Source organism: Microtus oregoni, unplaced genomic scaffold, assembly GCF_018167655.1.
Source record: "Microtus oregoni isolate MIOR12 unplaced genomic scaffold, Mior012 000002F_ref0000024, whole genome shotgun sequence".
Classification (NCBI taxonomy): domain Eukaryota; kingdom Metazoa; phylum Chordata; class Mammalia; order Rodentia; family Cricetidae; genus Microtus; species Microtus oregoni.
This window is the reverse complement of record NW_024543061.1, coordinates 66,457,046-66,477,191: the sequence shown is the minus strand read 5'-3', so window position 1 is coordinate 66,477,191 and position 20,146 is coordinate 66,457,046. Positions and strand designations below refer to the sequence as shown.

General features: G+C 48.7%; 1 protein-coding gene across 7 annotated transcripts in view; it reads left to right on the top strand.

Moving 5' to 3' along the window:
- Positions 1-585: 585 nt before the first annotated feature.
- Kcna6 (potassium voltage-gated channel subfamily A member 6) overlaps positions 586-20,146 on the top strand; it is a 31,743-nt gene continuing 12,182 nt past the window's right edge. For 4 of the 7 annotated variants that reach the window (XM_041632369.1, XM_041632395.1, XM_041632385.1 and 1 more), the window contains exon 1: positions 586-6,032. In XM_041632369.1, the coding sequence (XP_041488303.1) occupies positions 1,326-2,915 (1,590 nt within the window). In that variant the 5' untranslated portion in view covers positions 586-1,325 and the 3' untranslated portion in view covers positions 2,916-6,032. The remainder of the gene's footprint in view (positions 6,033-20,146) is intronic. The other 3 variants (XM_041632417.1, XM_041632428.1, XM_041632374.1) reach the window with 2 other exon arrangements.

Here is a 20,146-nt window from a genome sequence, read left to right as displayed (position 1 = left end):
TCCCCTGTTTCTGTCCTATACCATGAAGAGAATTGCAGCCCCACCCTTCCAGGTTGCAAAAGTGAGTCTATGGGGGGAATTAACATCGGGACACAGCCTAAACGGAAAGCTCTCAAGATATTTAAAAATATTTCATTTTTTCCACTCCCAGTAGAGGTCTTCATGGATATAGAAAACGCGGAATATCCCCGCCCCCCCCCCCCATTAAATAGCGATTGAGGGGAGTCAGATGCTGTGTATAGGGGAGGGGTGTGTAGGGCCAGGGTGTGATTTCTTTCTGAGAAAATACACTGTGCAGGTCAGCCCGATGCACAGAAATGAGAAGAGATGCGAAGGATGCAGGGGGTGTGTTATTAGGATGCTGCAGTGTGGTTGGGGTGGGGGTGGGGGCGTGCGTGTGGTTGTGAGAAAGCAAGAGGCGCGCGAGGAGAGCGCGGGAAAGATTGCTGGGGAGGCAAATGTACACATCATTCCCCAGCATCCAGGCTTGCTGCAGCCCCTGACTGGGTAAGGGGTGTGATGTGAGAGTGGGGTGGGAGGGGGCAGCAGGCGGGGCCTGCCACGTCACTTGGAGAGTGTTGGGGAGGAAGGGCAGAGCAGAGAGCTGAGCCTGCTGCTGTTGCTGCTGTTGCTGCTGCTGCTGCTGCTGCTGCTGTTGCTGCTGCTGCTGCTGTCGCTGCTACGGGTGTAGCCAAGGCTTGAAGCGGTGGGAGGTGGGTCCCTGCGCCCCGGCGCCGGGGCAGCCCCAGGGCAGTCCCGAGGCCTGTGGAACAGCTCCTGGGAAAAAGGTGGCGGTTGGAACCGCGACCTTGGCCAGACCTAGTTCGGTGGTGGACGTAGGGCGGAGGCAGAGGCCGAGCCCGGGCAGGAGTCTTTGGTGAGCCGGAGGGAGGCGCATCTGGCGCTTCGGTACCAGCGGCAACCCAGGGTCTTGTAAGGCTGGAAAAGAACAGCGGGACCCGGACAGAGACAGGAGGGCGGACCCGTGGGTCCCCGAGCCCAGCTTCAGTCACCAGCTTCAGTCACCAGCAGGAGCTAAGCCACGCGACTTTTCCGGCAGCCAGTTTCACGCGTGCGACAGTTTGCGGGTTCCAGGCATCCCAGTAATCTTGAGCACCGAGGCGCAGCTATTGGGAACCAGAGCCACATCCCAGACCTAGCCTGGCAGAGGGACCAGCTGCAGGTTTCACCGACCTAACCGCCAGGTCAGAGCGCGGGCCCCACCCTAAAGGAGGGCGCAGCCAGAGCTGGGAAGCGGGTGCCGCGCTCCGGAGCTCGTGTCGTGGGCGCCGTCCTAGTGGCGGGGAGCGCACTGCCAAGGGGACATGAGATCGGAGAAATCCCTGACGCTGGCGGCGCCGGGGGAGGACCGTGGGCCGGAGGGGGAGCAACAGGATGCCGGAGAGTTCCCGGAGGCCGCGGGTGGCGGCGGCTGCTGTAGTAGCGAGAGGCTGGTGATCAACATCTCTGGGCTGCGCTTTGAGACGCAGCTGCGCACCCTGTCCCTGTTCCCTGACACGCTTCTGGGAGACCCTGGCCGCAGAGTCCGCTTCTTCGACCCCCTGAGGAACGAGTACTTCTTTGACCGCAACCGACCCAGCTTCGATGCTATTCTCTACTACTATCAATCCGGGGGCCGCCTGCGCAGGCCGGTCAACGTGCCCCTGGACATCTTTATGGAAGAGATCCGTTTCTATCAGTTGGGGGACGAAGCTCTGGCGGCCTTCCGGGAAGATGAGGGTTGCCTGCCCGAAGGTGGCGAGGATGAGAAACCACTCCCCTCCCAGCCCTTCCAGCGCCAGGTCTGGCTCCTCTTTGAGTACCCGGAGAGTTCTGGGCCCGCCCGAGGCATTGCCATCGTCTCTGTGTTGGTCATTCTCATCTCGATCGTCATCTTTTGCCTGGAGACCTTGCCCCAATTCCGTGCAGATGGGCGTGGTGGAAGCAACGAGGGTAGTGGGACTCGCTTGTCCCCGGCCTCCAGGGGGAGCCACGAGGAAGAAGAGGAGGATGAGGATGCCTATGCATTTCCTGGTGGCATTCCTCCTGGAGGGGTGGGGACCGGGGCATCGTCCTCATTCAGTACTCTTGGGGGTTCCTTCTTCACTGACCCCTTCTTTCTGGTGGAAACTTTGTGTATCGTCTGGTTCACCTTTGAGCTCCTGGTGCGCTTTTCTGCCTGTCCCAGCAAGGCAGCCTTCTTTCGCAATATCATGAACATCATTGACTTGGTGGCCATCTTCCCCTACTTTATCACCCTGGGCACTGAGCTAGTGCAACGACACGAGCAGTCCGTGAGTGGTGGCAGTGGCCAAAACGGGCAGCAGGCCATGTCCCTAGCCATTCTTAGGGTGATTCGCCTGGTCCGAGTGTTCCGCATCTTCAAGCTCTCCCGCCATTCCAAAGGGCTGCAGATCCTGGGTAAGACCTTGCAGGCGTCCATGAGAGAGCTGGGGCTGCTCATCTTCTTCCTCTTCATCGGAGTCATCCTCTTCTCCAGCGCCGTCTACTTCGCAGAGGCGGATGATGATGACTCTCTCTTCCCTAGCATCCCAGATGCCTTCTGGTGGGCTGTGGTGACAATGACCACAGTAGGTTATGGGGACATGTACCCCATGACAGTGGGGGGCAAGATTGTGGGTTCTCTGTGTGCGATTGCTGGGGTTCTTACCATTGCACTACCGGTACCAGTTATTGTCTCCAATTTCAACTACTTCTACCACCGAGAGACGGAGCAGGAGGAGCAAGGCCAGTATACCCATGTCACTTGTGGGCAGCCTACCCCGGACCTGAAGGCAACGGACAATGGGCTTGGCAAGCCTGACTTTTCCGAGGCTTCACGAGAAAGGCGGCCTAGCTACCTTCCAACTCCACACCGAGCTTATGCGGAGAAAAGAATGCTCACCGAGGTTTGACGGATGCAGGCAGGGCCTGCAGGAACAAGGGAGCTCTGAGCAAGCCATCTCTCAGGCTTCCTTCACATGCTCACTACTCCCGCCATAGCTCCCGAGGACCTCGAATCCCCTCTCCCTGTACCCAGTACATGGCATCCTGGACCAAATACCTGGACTGTAGACTGTTGCTCGATCCTCGCAGCATTCGAGGTTTCTCCATCTTAGTGACATTTCAGAAATTTCAACGGTGCCGCTCAATCATGCCCATCTGTCAAGTGGATGAGATACACATGTCTGCCTGACCTTCCCTCGAGACTGAATTCTTCTGCCTGGGTCTTGTGATACCACTAGGAATGGTGATGTCAATAGAATAGAACACAGCTACACTCTGCTCCCTTCTCTGGCGTCCTTTGCTTTGGGTTGTACATCCTTCTTAGCTTCTGGTCACTGATCACTGACAGAATCCGGAGAATGGAAAATAATTCAACTTGCTGCTTTAGCTCTGAGCCCTGTCCATCTTCTGGCTGGCAGAGCTGTTAGCTGCACAGTTTTGAAAGTTATTCATGCCTAAATTTGGATGGAATTAGAGAAAATACTACCCAGCTGGATTCTTTGAAGGATGAGGGTCAGTTCTAGACCACAGGGGCCGGTGGATTCCTCTAGGAATCATCTGGCACAGGAGGCCCTGGCTGTGGTCCATCTAAGTCCTCCTGCTCTGGTTCTCCAACTCCCTTGAGCTTCCAGGAAGGCTCTTTCTCTGAGCCAAATATTCTTTGTGCAAACGTCTTCGTGGGCAGAGGATCTGGAAAATGGAACTACAGAGCCAGGAGAGAAGGCTGACCAGAGCCAATTGATCGGCTGGACCACATATCTTAAGCGAGGTGCCACTTAGCAGAGACTGTCACCTTGGACAGGCAGAGGGGACTCCGCTGCAGACAGCGGCCAATTCTCCCTAGTTAGCCCAGACCTGTCTAATGTCCCCTCCACTCTTCTTCCCGGGAATCTGACTTAGGATTGCAGATGATTTTTTTTTTTTTAAATAAAACAACCTCAGCTATAACCTGCAGACAGGTGAGTTCACATACCGAATGCCAGCATAGCTTTCCTCCCCTGCCACGGGCAACAACACTTGGTTTGGAGCCAGGAACAGGCGCAGGGTCCTTTTGTTGACAGCCTCACTCTTAGAGGATTTTGCTGAGTGAAGCAAATGTTTGTCTGCTCTTCCTGCGGAGCAGCATTCGGCCTGCTCTCACTGCTAAGGTAACTCGGTGATTCCCACTGGGACCAAGCCATCTTCTCCCACTGCAAAGCCACCACCCTCCCTTCCAGCTGCCCACTGCCTGCCTCCCCAAGTAGCATTGCCATTCCGTTTTGCCTTTGATAAACTGTGATGTACTGTTCTCAGTTCTCATGAGCACGGTTCCTAACCCCAAAGGACTGTTACCATGTTTTCAGTTTCATATTAATGCTTTAAGACTCTTTGAAGAGAATGCTTTTTTTTTTTTTTAAAAAAAGATTTTCTCGAAGAGCATCACACTAGGGACTGACCTTGGGGACTGGCTTGAGAGGCACTGTGACTCCAACAGTCTCAGTTTTGCCACAGCTTTACAGGGTAGCGTTGGTGTCAGAGTCCCTCTTTGTGCCTCAGTTTCCCCATCCATTAAATGAGAACATTAATGTCTTCCCCTCCCTACCTCATGGGGGAGTATCAATAAACTCACCCAGGAAGGTGGGGAAGATACTATGCAAATGTGTGAAGTATAGTCGTGGATTTGAGTTTTAGTTTATTATCCTGCCTTCCTGTCTCCCAAAGTTTCTTCCTTGAGTTCAAAGCCTACAAATAGGCCATTGTAGACCATTAGATCTCTAAGTCTCTCCTTGGCCTTTTGGGCTGTGCCTCCATCCTTTGTCTTACCCTTCAGAATGGAATGTATTCTTGTAGTAGACTTGGTGGCTGGAGGTCACTTTACCTGGGAGACTGACTTCTCCGAGCCTGGAACATAATAAAAGACAGAGATACTTAAGACTCAGAGACCTATCCCAAAGCCAGTAAGAAAGTGTTTTTTGTGTCCAACCTCTTTAGTTACTCCCGAGCCCACCCCGGTGGCCAAAGGGATGCCCCCAGCTGAGGGTGATCATGGGGACATGTGTGCATGGACCTCTGTGTATATATCATTACCCTCATCACTGTCCTTGTCCTTATGCAAACATTGCCTTTTCAAGTCAGAGCATGCCTGAAAGTAAAAGGTTTGTGGCAAGTCAGGCTCTCCAGGGACTCTGGTTGCCGTAGCAACCTTCCAGACTGTTCTCTCTACTGATTTGGGTATCAAGGGAAAACAGACTACACATCCCAGCTTCTCAAATGGGAGCACCTCCTTTTTATTGGTTTAGGCATTGGTGGAATTAAGACAAGGATTCGGGACCTCGCGGAAATGTGGAGGAAGTAGGTTCTCAACACTTCCTGCCGGGACCTTTTATTCTGGTTCCATATCTGGTCCCTGATGCTGCCACATCTTACGCCCGAGTCTTCAGAAACTTGAATGCTTAAAAACTGCCCAATGAAGTCCGCAGCAATGCTAAGGCTTTCCAAAGGTGACCTCAGAGAGGGGTACAAAATGTCCCTTCCACAGCAGCCAGGCTGGGCCTTGAGGACATGGATGACACCGGTCTGAGGTGACCTGACATTCTCGCCTTAGATGCAGGCTTTTTCCAGCTCTAAGAGAGACCACGAGGAGTGAAATCCTTTCCTCACAGGGAGCAACGTTGCTTCTGACAAGAAGCTCTGAGGTGGCTCCTAGGATGTCATGCAGAAGCTGAGAGGCAGACAGCGACTCAGTCTCTCTCTCTTTTTTTTTTTGGTGGAGAATTTTATCCAGTGATCCCTCCCTGCTTCTGAGTCTCCACGTGGACGTTGCAACCTTGGCATCAAGAGAATATGTACTGTGTGCTGTCTCAACAGCTGGAACAGGATCACAGTTGCCCAAGAAGGTGGGTTCAAGCTATCCTAACAACTGACTTAAAGCAGTGGGGGCTCCCAGAGGACTTCTTGGGACTGCCAGTTTCTGCTTGGGATGAGGACCCTCCTCCGGCTTAGCATCCCAGAGGAGCAAGGAACAGCTGGCCTTCCCTGAACCTGTGGTATGTGCCCTGACAGAGTGGTGGGGGGAGATGGGTTCAGCATCTGTTAAAGCAGGGTTTTGCTGTCTATCTTTATTGTTGTGGGGTTCTCTCTGTCTTCATCTGTTTCCGTCCCTTCCTTTCTCCCCACTGTTTCCCCCATTTTCTGCAGTCTTCCTCTCCTTGTTACTTTATATATCTCTTCTTCCCCAATTCTCTTCTTTCTACCCCACCCCCTCCCCACTTAAACAGGTCTTCCTTCCATGCATTTCTATCTCTCTTTCTCCCCCTCTCCATCACTTTTGGCTTTTGGGAGCCCTTTTGGCAGAACTGTGAGAGCCATGATTTGAACTACAGGACAGCAGGGACCAGTGTTTTGCTAAGAAGGTTCCCTGTTTCCCTGGCATCTCAGGGTACCGTATTTCCCTTGCATATTCTCTGTTCTTGGAGGAGCTTCACTTACACAATAAGATGATATCGTGCGGCTAGTAAAATGTCTTCTAGAAATTTCTTGAGCATGAAAATACTCAGAGAAAAGAGGAAAGGTGGCAGGGAGGAACGAGTGTGGGGGAGAGACAAATAGAGATGATATCTAGATAACTAATCTGAGTCTCAGCTACTCGGCCATTTAGCATGGAATATGCCCTTCTGAGTATCCTCCAACCTTAGGAGCCTTGCAGAGACGTTGGAGTCAAGGAAACAGTAATAATGGTGGAACAGAGAAAATTGGAGCAGCTGGGAGGACGTGAGGCAGATCTGATAACTACTCAGCACTCACTGAAGGCTCGCTCAGCCTCTGACTGGCTCCTTGTGTCCCCAAGGCAGAGCAAGAGGAAAGACACCATTCTCAGTGATGTAGAATACAGGGGATGCTTCTTGACCGAGATTCACTGACTAGACCACAGGGAGAGAGTGTAGACTGCCCCTCTCTGGAGCTTAGGGTGAAGCCCCATCTGCATCAAGATGTCCTGGTGGCCCATCAGACACACAGGGTTCTACATAGGCTGTTAAACTGGCACCAGAGAACTTTTGAGGGTGACAGAACTGTTCTAAACCAGATGTGTTGAAAGTCCTATGATTCGGGTGAGAGAGACACGAGCCTAATGACCTAAGTCTTCTCATGAGCTGGTACAGGGTCTGGTTTTATAACTCAAAAGGATGGACCATGTGGATTATCTGTCAGACTTTTTCTTCTGCAACTTTAGTTATCCTGTAGCTGCTCTTTGCAGCTGTCACAAAATACCAAGAAGTGGTGTGTGTGTGTGTGTGTGTGTGTGTGTGTGTGTGTTGTCTGTGAGGGTGCTGTGGGGTGCATGGCATGTGTCTGTGGTGTGGTATGTGTGTGTTTGTGTGTGTGTGCATGTGGTGTATGTGGTATGTGTGTATGTAGTATGCATGGGGTCTCTGTGGGGGGTGTTTAGTGCATTTGGGGTCTCTGTGGAATGTGTATGTGATGTGTGTGCGTGTGTGGGGTCTCTATGGGGTGTGTATATTGTCTGTGGTATGTGTAATGTGTGGTATGTGTGTGTGTAAGGTGACTATGAGGGCTCTGGGGGGAGTAGGGGGCAAGGGGTGTGTGCATGTGGTGTTTGTGAGATGAGTGGTATGTGTGTATGTGCTGTGTGGTATGTATGTATGTATGTATGTGCCTATGGTATGCATGGGTTGTCTGTGTGGTATGCGGTATGTGTGTTTGTGTATGGTGTCTATATGGTCTCTCTGGGGTGTGTGTGTGTGTGGTATGTGTGTGAGTGTGGTGTCTGTAGGGTCTCTGTGAGGTGTGTGTGTCTGTGGTGTATGAGGTGTATGTTTGTCAGTTGTGTGTGTGTGTATGTGTGTAGGATATCTGTGTGATGTTATATGTCTGTGAGGTCTCTGTGAGATATGTGTGTGTGTTGTGTATGTGTGTGGTGTCTGTAGAGTCTCTGTGGGGTGTGTGTGTCTGTGGGGAGTATGTGTGTGGTATATGTGTGTGTGTCTATGGGGTCTCTATGGAGTGTCTGTGTTGAGTTTGTGTGTGTGTGTGTAGTATGTGATGTGTGCATGTGTTTCTGTGGTGTGTGTGCTGTATGTGTGTGTGGTGCCTTGGGGTATCTGTGGAGTATATATGTAGTGTATGTGTGGTGTGAAGTGTTTGTGTATGTGTGTGGGGTGTCTGTGGCTATGTGTGTAGTGTGTGTATATATGTGTGTGGTATATGAGTGTCATGTGTGGTATGTGCATGTTTTTGGTGTGTATGTGGTATGTGTGGAGTGTGTGTAAGTGTATGTTGCATGTGCTGGGGTGTTTTATTTTAACTGTCAAGCTTTCATGAGATTTACATGCTTAGGATTGCTTTGAAGGCCCAGCAGGCTGTTCTCTGGGAGAGCAGGCGCTGCATGTGTTGTGGTTTATAGGAGTAGGGTCAAGGACTTGCTCAAGGAGTTTATACTTCGTTCCAAAGCAAAGCAACCCTACAAAGCCCTCAAACCATGAAATCCTTGCATCTCCAAGTATCAAAAACCAAGTTTAGTTATTTTTCACCCTTTTCCACTAACCCTCACTAGCCCTGTATCATGGGGGCTGGCAATCCTCTAGGGTTTGGTTTAAATTGTTGTGGTTGGAGTTTATTATACTTTTCATATGGTCTGTTAGACCTTAGAACTAATCTCTTTGTATTGCCTGGTGCCCACAGAGCCCTGACCTTCTTCCTTTGGGGTTTTCCCTCCACATGACACCTCCCAATCCTATCGCTTGCCTTCCGCACACAGCCCCGCCCAGGGCTTTGCTGGCGGCAACATTTCTCTCATCTTGCATCTCTCTGTGGATGCCAGGAAAGCTTCCCAGGAGATGTCATACTCCCTGGACCGTGTGGCTGGAACTGCTGTCTAACTCTGATTGGTCTTGACTGTGCGCTCTTGCCTGAGGAAGGGAAGTGTGTCCTCCTCTTTCTGATGTGTCATGGTCACTTACGGGAGAAAGAGAAATCTGTGCATTCCACGGAAGGATTCACAGCCCTCGTCCCCTTTAGACTCCTCTGCATGGACACCTCCTAGCAGGATGAGGCCTGGAGCGCAGGACACTGGAGCGAGGGCACATATTGCCAGACACGGGCCACTGGGATGAGGACAGATGGGAGCCTGTTTCTCATGCTGTCGTTTTCCTGCTCTGGTCTTGAGGGCCTCGTGGGGCTGGAGACTAGGATGCTTTCAAGTATCTTTACTCTGAGCTGGAAAGTGATTCTTCTACTCTCTAAGTCCCGCTTTGTTCTCATGCCCTTGTTGACAAGGTGGCCCTGCAGAAGAAGCAGAGCTGCCAGCTCTCCACCAGGGTTGAGGGTCTTTTCTTCAGGAAACTGACTCATTCACAGAATAAAAGGGAGAAAAGAAGCCTGCTAGACAGAAACGTAATGTTAATGCTGGCCTAACCTTGACCTGTTTGGGGCCTAGCCCTACTCAGGTTTATAACATTTTTTTAAAATACAACTGTAACCTCATCACTGATACTACAGAGAGAATTTCCCTTAGACAAGTCCACAGACCCACGCATTTAAACTGCACGATTTGCAGTTCACACCCCCTTTAGACTCCTCTGTGCAGACGCCTACCCTTAGAAAACATCCTGGGACCTTAAGCACTCTGCTGCTGGCTGTGTGAACTGCATTCAGTCCTGGACTCTGGTGAACACAAAGTCAACATTTCAAAAGGAAATTGCAGCCACGCAGTCTGCTAGCGCTGCTATATTTGACATGCTTGCTGTTCTCTGGGGGGTTTGACAACCGCTGTCTCCTGGAGACAGGCAAACCTGCTCCTGGCAGCAGAGATGTGCTTTGAGAGAATACACGGCCTGACTGTCCTGTGACCGGGAGGACGGAAGGTGGTGCTGTCTTATTCACCCTTAGAAAGCAAGCCCATGGGTAAGCAGCTTCAGAATTCCGGTCATGGCATGACCCCTGCCAGGGAAGCTGATGGCACTCTGCATGCAGAGCTCTGGCTGTGGCCTTCCCCTTGCCAGGGAAGCTGATGGCACTCTGCATGCAGAGCTCTGGCTGTGGACTTACCCTTGTCCAAGAAAGCTAATGGGTCTGTGCATGCAGAACTCCGGCTGTGGCTTCACCCTAGCCAGGGAAGCTGATGTACTCTGCAGCCTCTCAAGGGCAAGGAGCTGCAACACTTCTTTTCCTTTACGAGCTTCTGAAACCTAGTCAGGGTTCTTTGCAATTAGGCTTTAGAGCAAAGTGGTATAGATCCAGGACACTGATTCAAATCTTTCCTTGCTATGTAACACCAGGCAGGTGTGAAGCTGTCCCATGACTCAGTTTCCCTTTCTTTTACATGAGGGGGGGTTGATAATAACTTTGACCTGATAGGGCTGTTCTGAGAATTGAATGAGTTAGCATATGTGATGTATTTAAGAGAGTAATCTCTGCTTAAAGATTGCCTATTTTGGATCCGGAGAGATGGCTCAGTGGTTAAGAGTACTGGTTGTTCTTCCAGAAGACCTGGTTTGAGTCCCAGGACCCACATAGTATTCACAATTATAACTTCAGTTCCACAGGATCCAACACCCTCTTCTGGTCTCTGCAGGCACAAGATATGAGCACCATGCACACACATACAAGCAAGCAAATCACCCATACACATAAAACAATAAAATTTAAAGACTGATTACTTTGGCTATTCACATAGCAAACCTAGGTAGGTAGGTAGGCAGGCAGGCAGGTAGGGAGTTATCCTCTTTTTATGAGTAGGAGAAACAGAGGCAAGAGGGGTTGTGACATGCTCAAGGGCTCATAGCTATGTATGGTTCATTGCCAACATTACAGAACAGAATGCATGGCAAGGTGATTCTGGTACTGAGTGAGAAGAGCAAGGTGGTGTCTCCTGACTGTAGAGATTTTTATTTATCTGTCAGTTTAACTCTGACAGAAAAGCTGCAAGTATTTTTTGTTTTCTCTATGGGCTTCGAAAGTGCATGAGCTTCGTATCTGCATCTTCATCTGTGTTGTCATCTGCATTTGTATCTGTGTCTGTGCCTAAGTCTATGTTTGTGCACCTGTGTCTCCATCTGTATCTGTCTGCATTGCTATCTGCACCTGCACCTGTGTCTGTCGGCATCTGCTCTTGCATCTCCATCCATATGTATCTGTCTGCATCGGTATCTGTACCTGCATCTGCTATCGCATCTCCATCCATATCTGTCTGCACTGGTGTCTACTCCTACCTGCATCTGGGTCTGTCTGCAGTATCTGTCTGCATTGGTATCTGCACCTGCACCTGTGTCTGTCGGCATCTGCTATCGCATCTCCATCCATATTTGTCTGCATCGGTGTCTACACCTGCATCTGTGTCTTTCTGCATCTACTCTTGCATCTCCATCCATATGTATCTATCTGCATTGGTGTCTGCAGCCTGCATCTGCTATTGCATGTCCATTCATATCTCTCTGTGTCCCTATCTACATTTGCATCTGTGTCTGTCTGCATCTGCGATTGCACCTCCATCTGTATTTGTCTGCATTGGCATCTCCATCTATGTTTGTCTGTATCTACGACTGCATCTCTGGTCTGTATCTGTCCGCATCGATATCTGTGCCTGCACCTGCATCTATGTCTGCATCTGCTTCTGTATCTAAGCATGGATTTGAATCTGCACCTGTGTGTTTATCTACACCTGTGTCTGCACCTGTTCTGCCTGGGCATTTGTGTGCATATGCACCTGCATCTGTGCATTGACATAAATGTGCCTGCATTTACACCCACGGTGGCACCTGCATCTGTATTCACTGCATCCACATCTGCATCTCTCTATATGCCTACATCTGTCTGTGCATTCATCTTATATATGGATTTTTTTTTCTGCTGAGCCCTTTGTTACTGTGATCACTATTATCTCCTCCTCACCACTCACTCGTTCCCCAGCCACCCTCATGCTGCCCCGTGAACACTCTACTTCACTGATGGACAGCCATTAGCATCCATTTCTAAGATCTGCTCCAGCTTCTCTGCCCTCCTTTAGGATGGAGCACACACACACAGGGGATTCTGCAACTGGAATACGCTGGCTTTCATTTTCTTGTCTCGATTTAAGAACCTTGGTTCTCCTTGGGGGGGGGGGGGGAGGGCGTCACACAACCCAGAATGTCTGCCCAATCCCAACTCACTTCTTTCATCCCGAAAACGTCTCCTGAAGGATCCAGCTTAAAGCAGGGCAGCACAAATCCACCCCCGCCACTTTTGGATTAAGAACCGCATGGTTTGTTTGCCTTTAAAGTTGGACTTGAGTCTCTGTACCTCATTTAACCTCACCGGGCTTCAGCTCTGACATCTGCAAAACAGGGAAGCAAATACCACTGGCTTCTCAAGGTAGCGTTGTGAGACCCAGATGAAACTGCCAGTTAAAGGCTGGAGCCAGCTCTGACTAGCTGTGGGGCCCACTTGGCAGCTGGCAAGCCACCTGCATCCTCAGAGGAAGAGAGTGTCCCTGCTGGCTGCAACCATTTCAATAAAAAAAAAAAAAGCTTCTGGGTAGCTCTTGGTTGTGCCAGAAGGCTGTTTGCCTAGAGGAGTCTTTCAGCCTACAGCAGACTTTCTTTAAATAATCTCCCCTAGGCTGCCATCACATGCGCAGAAATGTGCAGGTGCATCTTGGAAGGCTGGACTGGATATCATGGGACGTTCTTAAAGAACCAAGTTTGCTTCTAACTAAACCAAGACTGGGCGGTCTTACTTTCCTTTTTGAGCTGCACGAGGAGCAGTTAGTTCTGAAGGCAGCAGACGGATGGGGTGTGGGAGCTGCGATGGGGGTCACTAAATGTCCCCTCTAAGAAAGAGGAAACTGGGGCAGAGAACCGAAATGATTAAATTTTAAGACGGTAAGGACCTTGGGCAGAGCTGGTTCTGGGACCCCTGTTTATTATGTGGTCTCACTGTCTTCCTACAGAAAGTGGAAGCCGAAGGAGTATAGGAATTAAACAAAAGTGTATAATCCATTCGTTCATTTCCTATCTAACCATACTTTTTGGAAAAGTGGCCCATAGGAACATAATGAAGTGACTTTGAATTTTATCTTTCCCATCTCTCTTTCCAGCAGGCCTTGCTGGGGACCCCCCAAGCTGACAGTCTCCTTCTATGCTACAAAATGGCTAAATAGTGTTGCCCTTGGGAGTACCAGTGGTATTCACCCCTCAGCAAAGAGGCTTGAGAGGGCTGGCTTCAGCAGCCAAATGTGGGGCTTCCGCTATCACCCGTCAAAGAGTTTCTTTAACCTTTGAGGTTGGGGTTTTCTGCTAAATTTAGTAACTAGAGTAAGGGAATGGTCAATGATTGGAAATGAAGAAAGTAAGAGCTTGTTAGAGATACCTATGTTTGGGGGGATAAAAGAAGGGGCACAGAGAGTTGGCATCTTATCCAGGAACGCCAAGGTCTGCTGAAGCCCTGGGAGCCAGGAGTCTTCCCCGCACCCTGTTGCTTTGAGGGTGGGAGGAAGAAGAATGTGTTCTTGTGGAGTTACAGGGCTCTTTTTATAAGTCCGGGATTCTCACTTGCCTCTCTGCCTAGGATGTTCTCAGTGGGCTTCTGCTGATGTAGGTGGGTCTTCTATCTATCTGTTGTTTCATTGGTTAATTAATAAAGAAAACTGCTTGGCCTGATAGGTCAGAACATAGGTAGGCGGGGAAGACAGAACAGAATTCTGGGAGAAAGAAAGCTGAGTCAAACAGACGCTATAGCTCTCCTCTCCAAGATGGATGCAGGTTAAGATCCTTCTCGGTAAGCCACCACCTCGTGGTGCTACACACATTATTAGAAATGGGTTAATCAAGGTGTGAGAGTTAGCCAATAAGAGACTAAAACTAATGGGCCAGACAGTGTTTAAAAGAATACAATTTGTGTATTGTTATTTCGGGGCATAATCTAGCCAGGCAGTTGGGAGCTGGGTGGTGGGAAGCGGCCTGCCGCTCCATCTACACTTCTGCTGTGTTGTGGTTGGAATATGAAATGCCTTCTAGGCTCCTGTACTGCATGCTTGATCCTCAGCAGGTGGTGTAAACTTGAGGAAGTGGATCCTAGGTAGAGGAAATGGGTCATTCAGGGGGATGTGTTTGAAAATGGTTCGGGCCATGATGGTCGAGTGTTCAATGCTCTGTGTTACAAAGTATATCCCAAGCCCAGTTCCATTCTCTCTGGCTGCTACCTGTCTACCTAGATATAAAACAGTTCCTGGGCTACACAATTCTTTCTGTCCAAGTGCACAAGGTCAAGGAGCCATGGGCTGAGCCTTCTGAAACCATGAGCCAGAAAGATTCTTTCCACCTTTGGGCTGCTCTCAATGATGCAAATGTGACCCATACAAGCTTTTAGATAAGTCTCCTGTTGTTCTAACCACAAGTTAGATGTGTGTAAGGTTGTCACTGTCCCGGGGTAAGTGCTTCTGGAGGGAAGCAAGATCTCTCCTCACCACCCCCCCACCAGATTTACCTATAGGCTAGAGTCAGTCAGGGCTACAGCTTTAGAGTTCTGAGAGGAAGAGACCTCTTGTAAGTTATCGCTCCTTGGGGATATCTGCTATTCCTGAAAGTCAGAAGCTAAAGGGCTGTACTTTCCCTGTCTTCCAAATATTTTCCCCCTCCACTATGAAGATATTAGATCAAGTTGATATTAAAAAAACAACCCTCACCATGGGCCTTCTTCATTTGGTGTGTCTGCCTCATTTTCCCCAGGAGGTGTGTGTTGGTTAAGTTTTGTCAACTTGACAGAAGCTAGAGTCTGGGAAGAGGGAACTTCAATTGAGAAAATGTCTCCATCAGACTGGCTTGTAGACAATTCTTGATTGACATTTGATGTGGGCAGGCCCAGCTCGTTAGTGGCTACACAGTCCCTGAGCAAGTGGTCCTGGGTTGTTGAAGAAAGCAGTCTGAGTGAGTGGTAGGAGCAAGCCTGTAAGCGACACCCCTTCATGCCTGTGCTCCAGTTCCTGCCTTAAGGTTCCTGTCTTGAGTTCCTGTCCTGACATCCTATTATAGCCACAATCCTAACTCCCCCTCCACTGGAACCAAAGGAAATTCTGGCTATAACCGAACAGATCCTAGATTCTTTTCTCCCATTGGAGAAACAAGGGGGCATTTTTTGAAGTTTATGGTTCAGAGTGGGAACTCTGAGAAAGAGTCCTAACTGCATTAGACCCCCAAGGTGACACATTTGCAAGTGTGCAGCATGACATTTCCCACCCCTGGGCCATGCTGGGTGAGGGTGTGGTCCTGATGCTAGTGCCATCTGACAATACAGGAAGAGGCTAAAGTTTGCCTACTGTGAAGCAATTCAGTATCAGGCACTGCCACCTACATCCTGCGAGTTTCATGACTTGGGAGAGTTAGGAGCCTCTCTGAGTTGTTCTCTTCTTGGAAGCCTAATGATGAATAGAACTCTCTTGTAGAAGCATGGAAGATATTGTCCACCCAGGTCCTGTCTGGCACACAGGAAGCCTGACATGTAGCAAAAATTTGATAACCTCCCTCCCTCCCTCTCCCTCTCTCCCTCCCCCCCCTCTCTCTTTTTCTCTCCCCCACCCCCCGTAGTACTTTGTACATTTTCATGTTCTCATCTAAGTGACCATGGGCTAGCTCTGCAGTCATCAAACACTTGGATTTAACAAGGATGCCCTGTTCAAGAGGCTTTGACATCATCCCTTTAGAGAAAATGGCTTCCATGCTCAAAATGCCAAGGGCTTAGATGAGCGCCTAGTGGGAAGAATGTGAATGACAGGATGTCGCGGTCAGAGCACACCTCCCACGGAACTGGGAACTAGCTGAGTGTGGACAGCTCACATGGCTCAGTGTATCTCTCACCTGACATCTGGGCTGTGCTTGCTGGGGAGAATGACTGGAAAAGGTTGTCTGAGGCACAGGTAGAGGTAGGGTACTTCCTGCAGCACCCAGCAGGCTCTTGAAGGCACTGTTGGTGGTGTGTATGACGTCAACATTCTTCTTTGGGATTACAAGTCAGTGGAAACTATGACTTAATCTGCAAATAAAGCCTTTGCTTTGTATACAGTCTTTTAAGACCATCTTTAATTTGCAAGTAAGTCAGCTGAACTCATTTAAAGACACATAAAGACTAGGGCAAAATAGCGGAATAGTCAGGCCGAAAGAAACTACTAGCCATGGATGATGGCACAAGCCTACAGTCAATACTCAAGAGGCTAAGGGAGAAAGATTGGAAATTCAAAGCCTGCATGAGCCACAGAGTGAGTTTCTGGCTAGCCTGGACTCCTAAAGGCCCCTGCCTCTAAAGGTATCAAGAAAGCTGGGGTTGTGGCTCATGTGCACACCTCTTGCCTCCCATGCTAGAGGCTTCAGGTTCAATACTGGGGTTGTAGGACAGCAAGAAGTAGGGGAGGAAGGAGAAGAAGAAAGAGGAAGAGGGAGAAAGGAAGGGATGAGAAGAGAGGGGGAAAGAGAAGAGGGGACTATGAATCTGAAAGTCTTGAGACTCATTGCTCTGCTCTGCTGAATAAGATGCCAGGCCTCTTCAGAAAACTCTCAGGAAACATCACCTGAGTGTCAGTTCCTTGAAGCAGTTGTGTCTGAGGTTCGTGAAATTTGCTGTTTGCCTCATGTCTGAGTCACATGTCACCTGTTGCACCTTAAATTTCCTCCCTCCTGTTTGGTCCTCTCCTCAGATGCTCAGCCAAACATCTGACCTAGAATAACCCATCTCAGAGTTAGCCAACTGTGTAGAGCATGTCATCTTACATGACATTCCATGTGAAAAGGACCTCCAGGCTCTGGTTTCTGAAATGCCGCCTTGTAGAGGTACACACTGCACATAAACACAAAAGAAATGTCCCGAGAAGCCTCGCAGCAATTAAGCTCCTCTTAATTCTTTCATCTGGTGTTTTTCAAATCACTTTGTACTGTAGCATCTCCAACCTCTTACTGTCTTGAAAGGTAATTTATTTGAAGCCCACAGAAGAGTATAATCCAAACAAACTATTGAGAAACTTGTTGAGATTGGCAGCTTTTTCTATTGTATTTGAGTTCATGGGAGCCCCAGCCATTAGTTTTTCCACACAGACCATTTGTGGTTGTGTATCAACCCTCTTAAAGGTGTCTGGTGTAGTTTCCTTTCCATGTTGAAACAAAAGGAGAGAGGAAGTAGCTACTCTTGCCTGTTGGTGCTGTGGTAATTGCTCCTTTTCTAAACTCTCTGAACCTTCAGAAAGTTTCTGACATTTGCTTACTCTCATCCTTAAATCCAGGCATAGTCAGATCAGATGGGAATCTAGTGTCATTCTGGATCTTTTTGCGTGACCTTCAGGAAGTCGGTTGTTGTTAACCTAGAACGTACTGACCATGAACCTCATCCTCTGGCCCATGGTCTTGACCCATGATGTGAAGTAGTTGGATTACACCATTGAGTTTCTGCCTGAAAAATGTGGCTGCTCAGGCACCATCATTGAAGGGCACAACAGGTATGATTGCTAAGTAGCTATCACTCTTTGAAGAAAAAGAGATGAGGTTGTTCCAATTTCAACTTCCTAGAGGATGATTCTGTTTCAGAGCTTATATACATGTTTCAGCTTTCCATTTTATACACAACGAGCGGAACATACCATTGGAAAATATTCTGAGCAGGTCATAGAGAACAGTTTGAAGAGAGACGTAATAATTTTATCTAGGTTCAATAAACCTGCTTGTCTGCTTTTCTCTCTCCTTCTTTCACCGCTTTCCCTTCCACCCCCCTTCCTTCCCATCCTCCCTCCCTTCTTTATTTCATTTCTCTTTTTCTTAGATGAGGTCTATCTTAGTTATTAAGTGTTTCCAGATCCTTCTGTCTAGTTTGACATTGCAAAATAAACACGCATTGCTTTTTGGCTGAGTCGCACACCTTGGCATTGTGATTGGAAAAATGTTGGGCATGGAAAGACTCTTCTATATTAAGGAGAAACAGGGGATGCAAACCAGCCAGATGCTAAGCAGCATCTCCGGCTTTTGGAAAGGAGCCCATGGTGGGGGAGGCTGGGAGTTGGTACAGCGCTTTGGCTTCCTTAAACAGAGTCAGAACTGGCTCTCTATTCCTGGGAGAGTACCTCCACAGTGGAGACAGGCATTGTGTTGGGTGCCGTGCAGTGGCTCTAGGGTAGAAAGCAACTTTGCTCAGGAAGCTTAGGTTGGAGCCTATTCTACCTTGTCCTGTCACTCTTTGGTATTTACTAATCTTTCTTGGTTCCTGTTCCCCATTCAGCTTACAGGGTAGGACCTGACAGTGTAGAAAACCTGGGTGGGTGTCCTCATTTCATTTCTGTTGCTATGGTAAGATACCCCAATGAAAACAACCCAAGGGAGAAAAGGGTTATTTTGGCTCATGGTTCCACGTTACAGTCCATTAGTGGAGGGAAATTAAGGCAGGCAGCGGTTACTTAACACAACTGATCACATCATATGCCCAGTTTAGGGCGGAGATACATGAATGCATGCACGTCTATTGCTTAGCTAGTCTTTTCCTCCCACATAGTCTTTGGGATCCCTTGCCTAGGGAATGTTGCTCCCACAATGGGCTGAGTTCTTATACAGCAATTAGCAATGAAGACAGTCTCCCATAGACATCGCCTACAGGCCAACCGCGAAAGACATTCTCCACAGGCATGCATATATGCTAATCTGATGCCGGAAATTCATCATGCATGATGACTCTTTTCCCATGTGACTTTAGATGGTGTCAAGTTGACAGTCAAGACTAACCAGCACAGTGGGCCTCTGAATTGCTGTCTGACCTGGAATACGTTTCCAGAAACAAACGTTTTGAGTTTTGATTCCAAAAGTAGCATCTCTACTCATGAAAATCAATTCAAAAAGTTTAAGGGAGAAAAAAAAATAGCTCCAGAGTCTTACAACCAAGACACTGAGGTGCAATTTCCTCATGCTTTTCTTCTAGCCCTGCATCTGTTTCACTGCAGAAGTCACATAGTGCATCATTTAAAAGACATCTTAATCCAGTCATGGTGGGCACAACCCTCGTAATCACAGCAGCTGGGAGGTAGAGGTAGGGAGATCGGAAAGGAGTTCAAGATCATCGTTGACTACCTAGTGAGCTCAGGACTAGCCTGGGCTAATTGAGACTTATCATTAACAAGTAGGCAAACAAAAAAAAAAGAAAGAAAAGTAAGAAAATTAATCAATTTACTAAAAAAGAAAATACAATAGAGAGGTTGGAGAGATGGCTCAGCAGTTAAAAGCACTTGCTGCTCTTCCAGGGGACCCAAGTTTGGTTTCTAGTACCCAAACAAGAAGCTCACAAGCATCTGTAGCTCCAGCTTCAGGAAATCTAATATCTTTAGTCTCTGCAGGCATCTGTGCTCGTGGAACACACCCACGTGCAGAACCTATACACCTGCCCATAATTAAACATTGTTTTTAAAAGTCTTTAAAAATACAATACAAATAAAATAAAAAACAACTCGTACTACCCAAGCTCTCAGTGACAGCAGGACAGAAATGCCAACCCAGAGACCATTTAGTACAGATATTTGCTCCCACGTAAAACTCTCCATGGGCTCCCCAGGGTCAAGTAGTTGGAGCAGGCGTCGTCATTTTTCTAGGCCCCAGCTTTTCCCATGTGGAATAAATGAATAAATGCTGTATACTGTGCATACCCCAGTTATCTGCCCAGTTGCCCACCGCTCACCCATCTCATGCTGGGAAGTAAGGTGGTGGCATCTTGACTTTAGATAGTCAGTCTAAAGTCCCTCTTTCAACTGCTAAGCTCATATCACCCCGGTGAGATGGAAAAACTGAACTGAACAGTCCCTGGGACACAGTCGCTAAGAGGAATTCATAGGCTTCTGTGTTCTCCTTTTTTCTCATTGCTGTGTTTTATGAGGTCGACGTGTACGTGTGTATGTGTGTGTGTGTGTGTGTGTGTGTGTGTCTGTGTCTGTGTGTGCACATGTGTGTTTTCATGCATCAGTGAACAGAGCAGAGGTGTCTTAGAGAGTGTGAAGTGAGCATCCCCAAACAAGCTGTTGATGAATGCTAGAACTGCTTGGGAAATCGAGGCGCCAGACAGACACTGAATGAAGGCTTATGGGCACTGTTGGTTACCATAGTTCATTTGCATTCCCTGTCTTACACTGCCCTCCTTCTTTGCCTGGGCAGTTCAC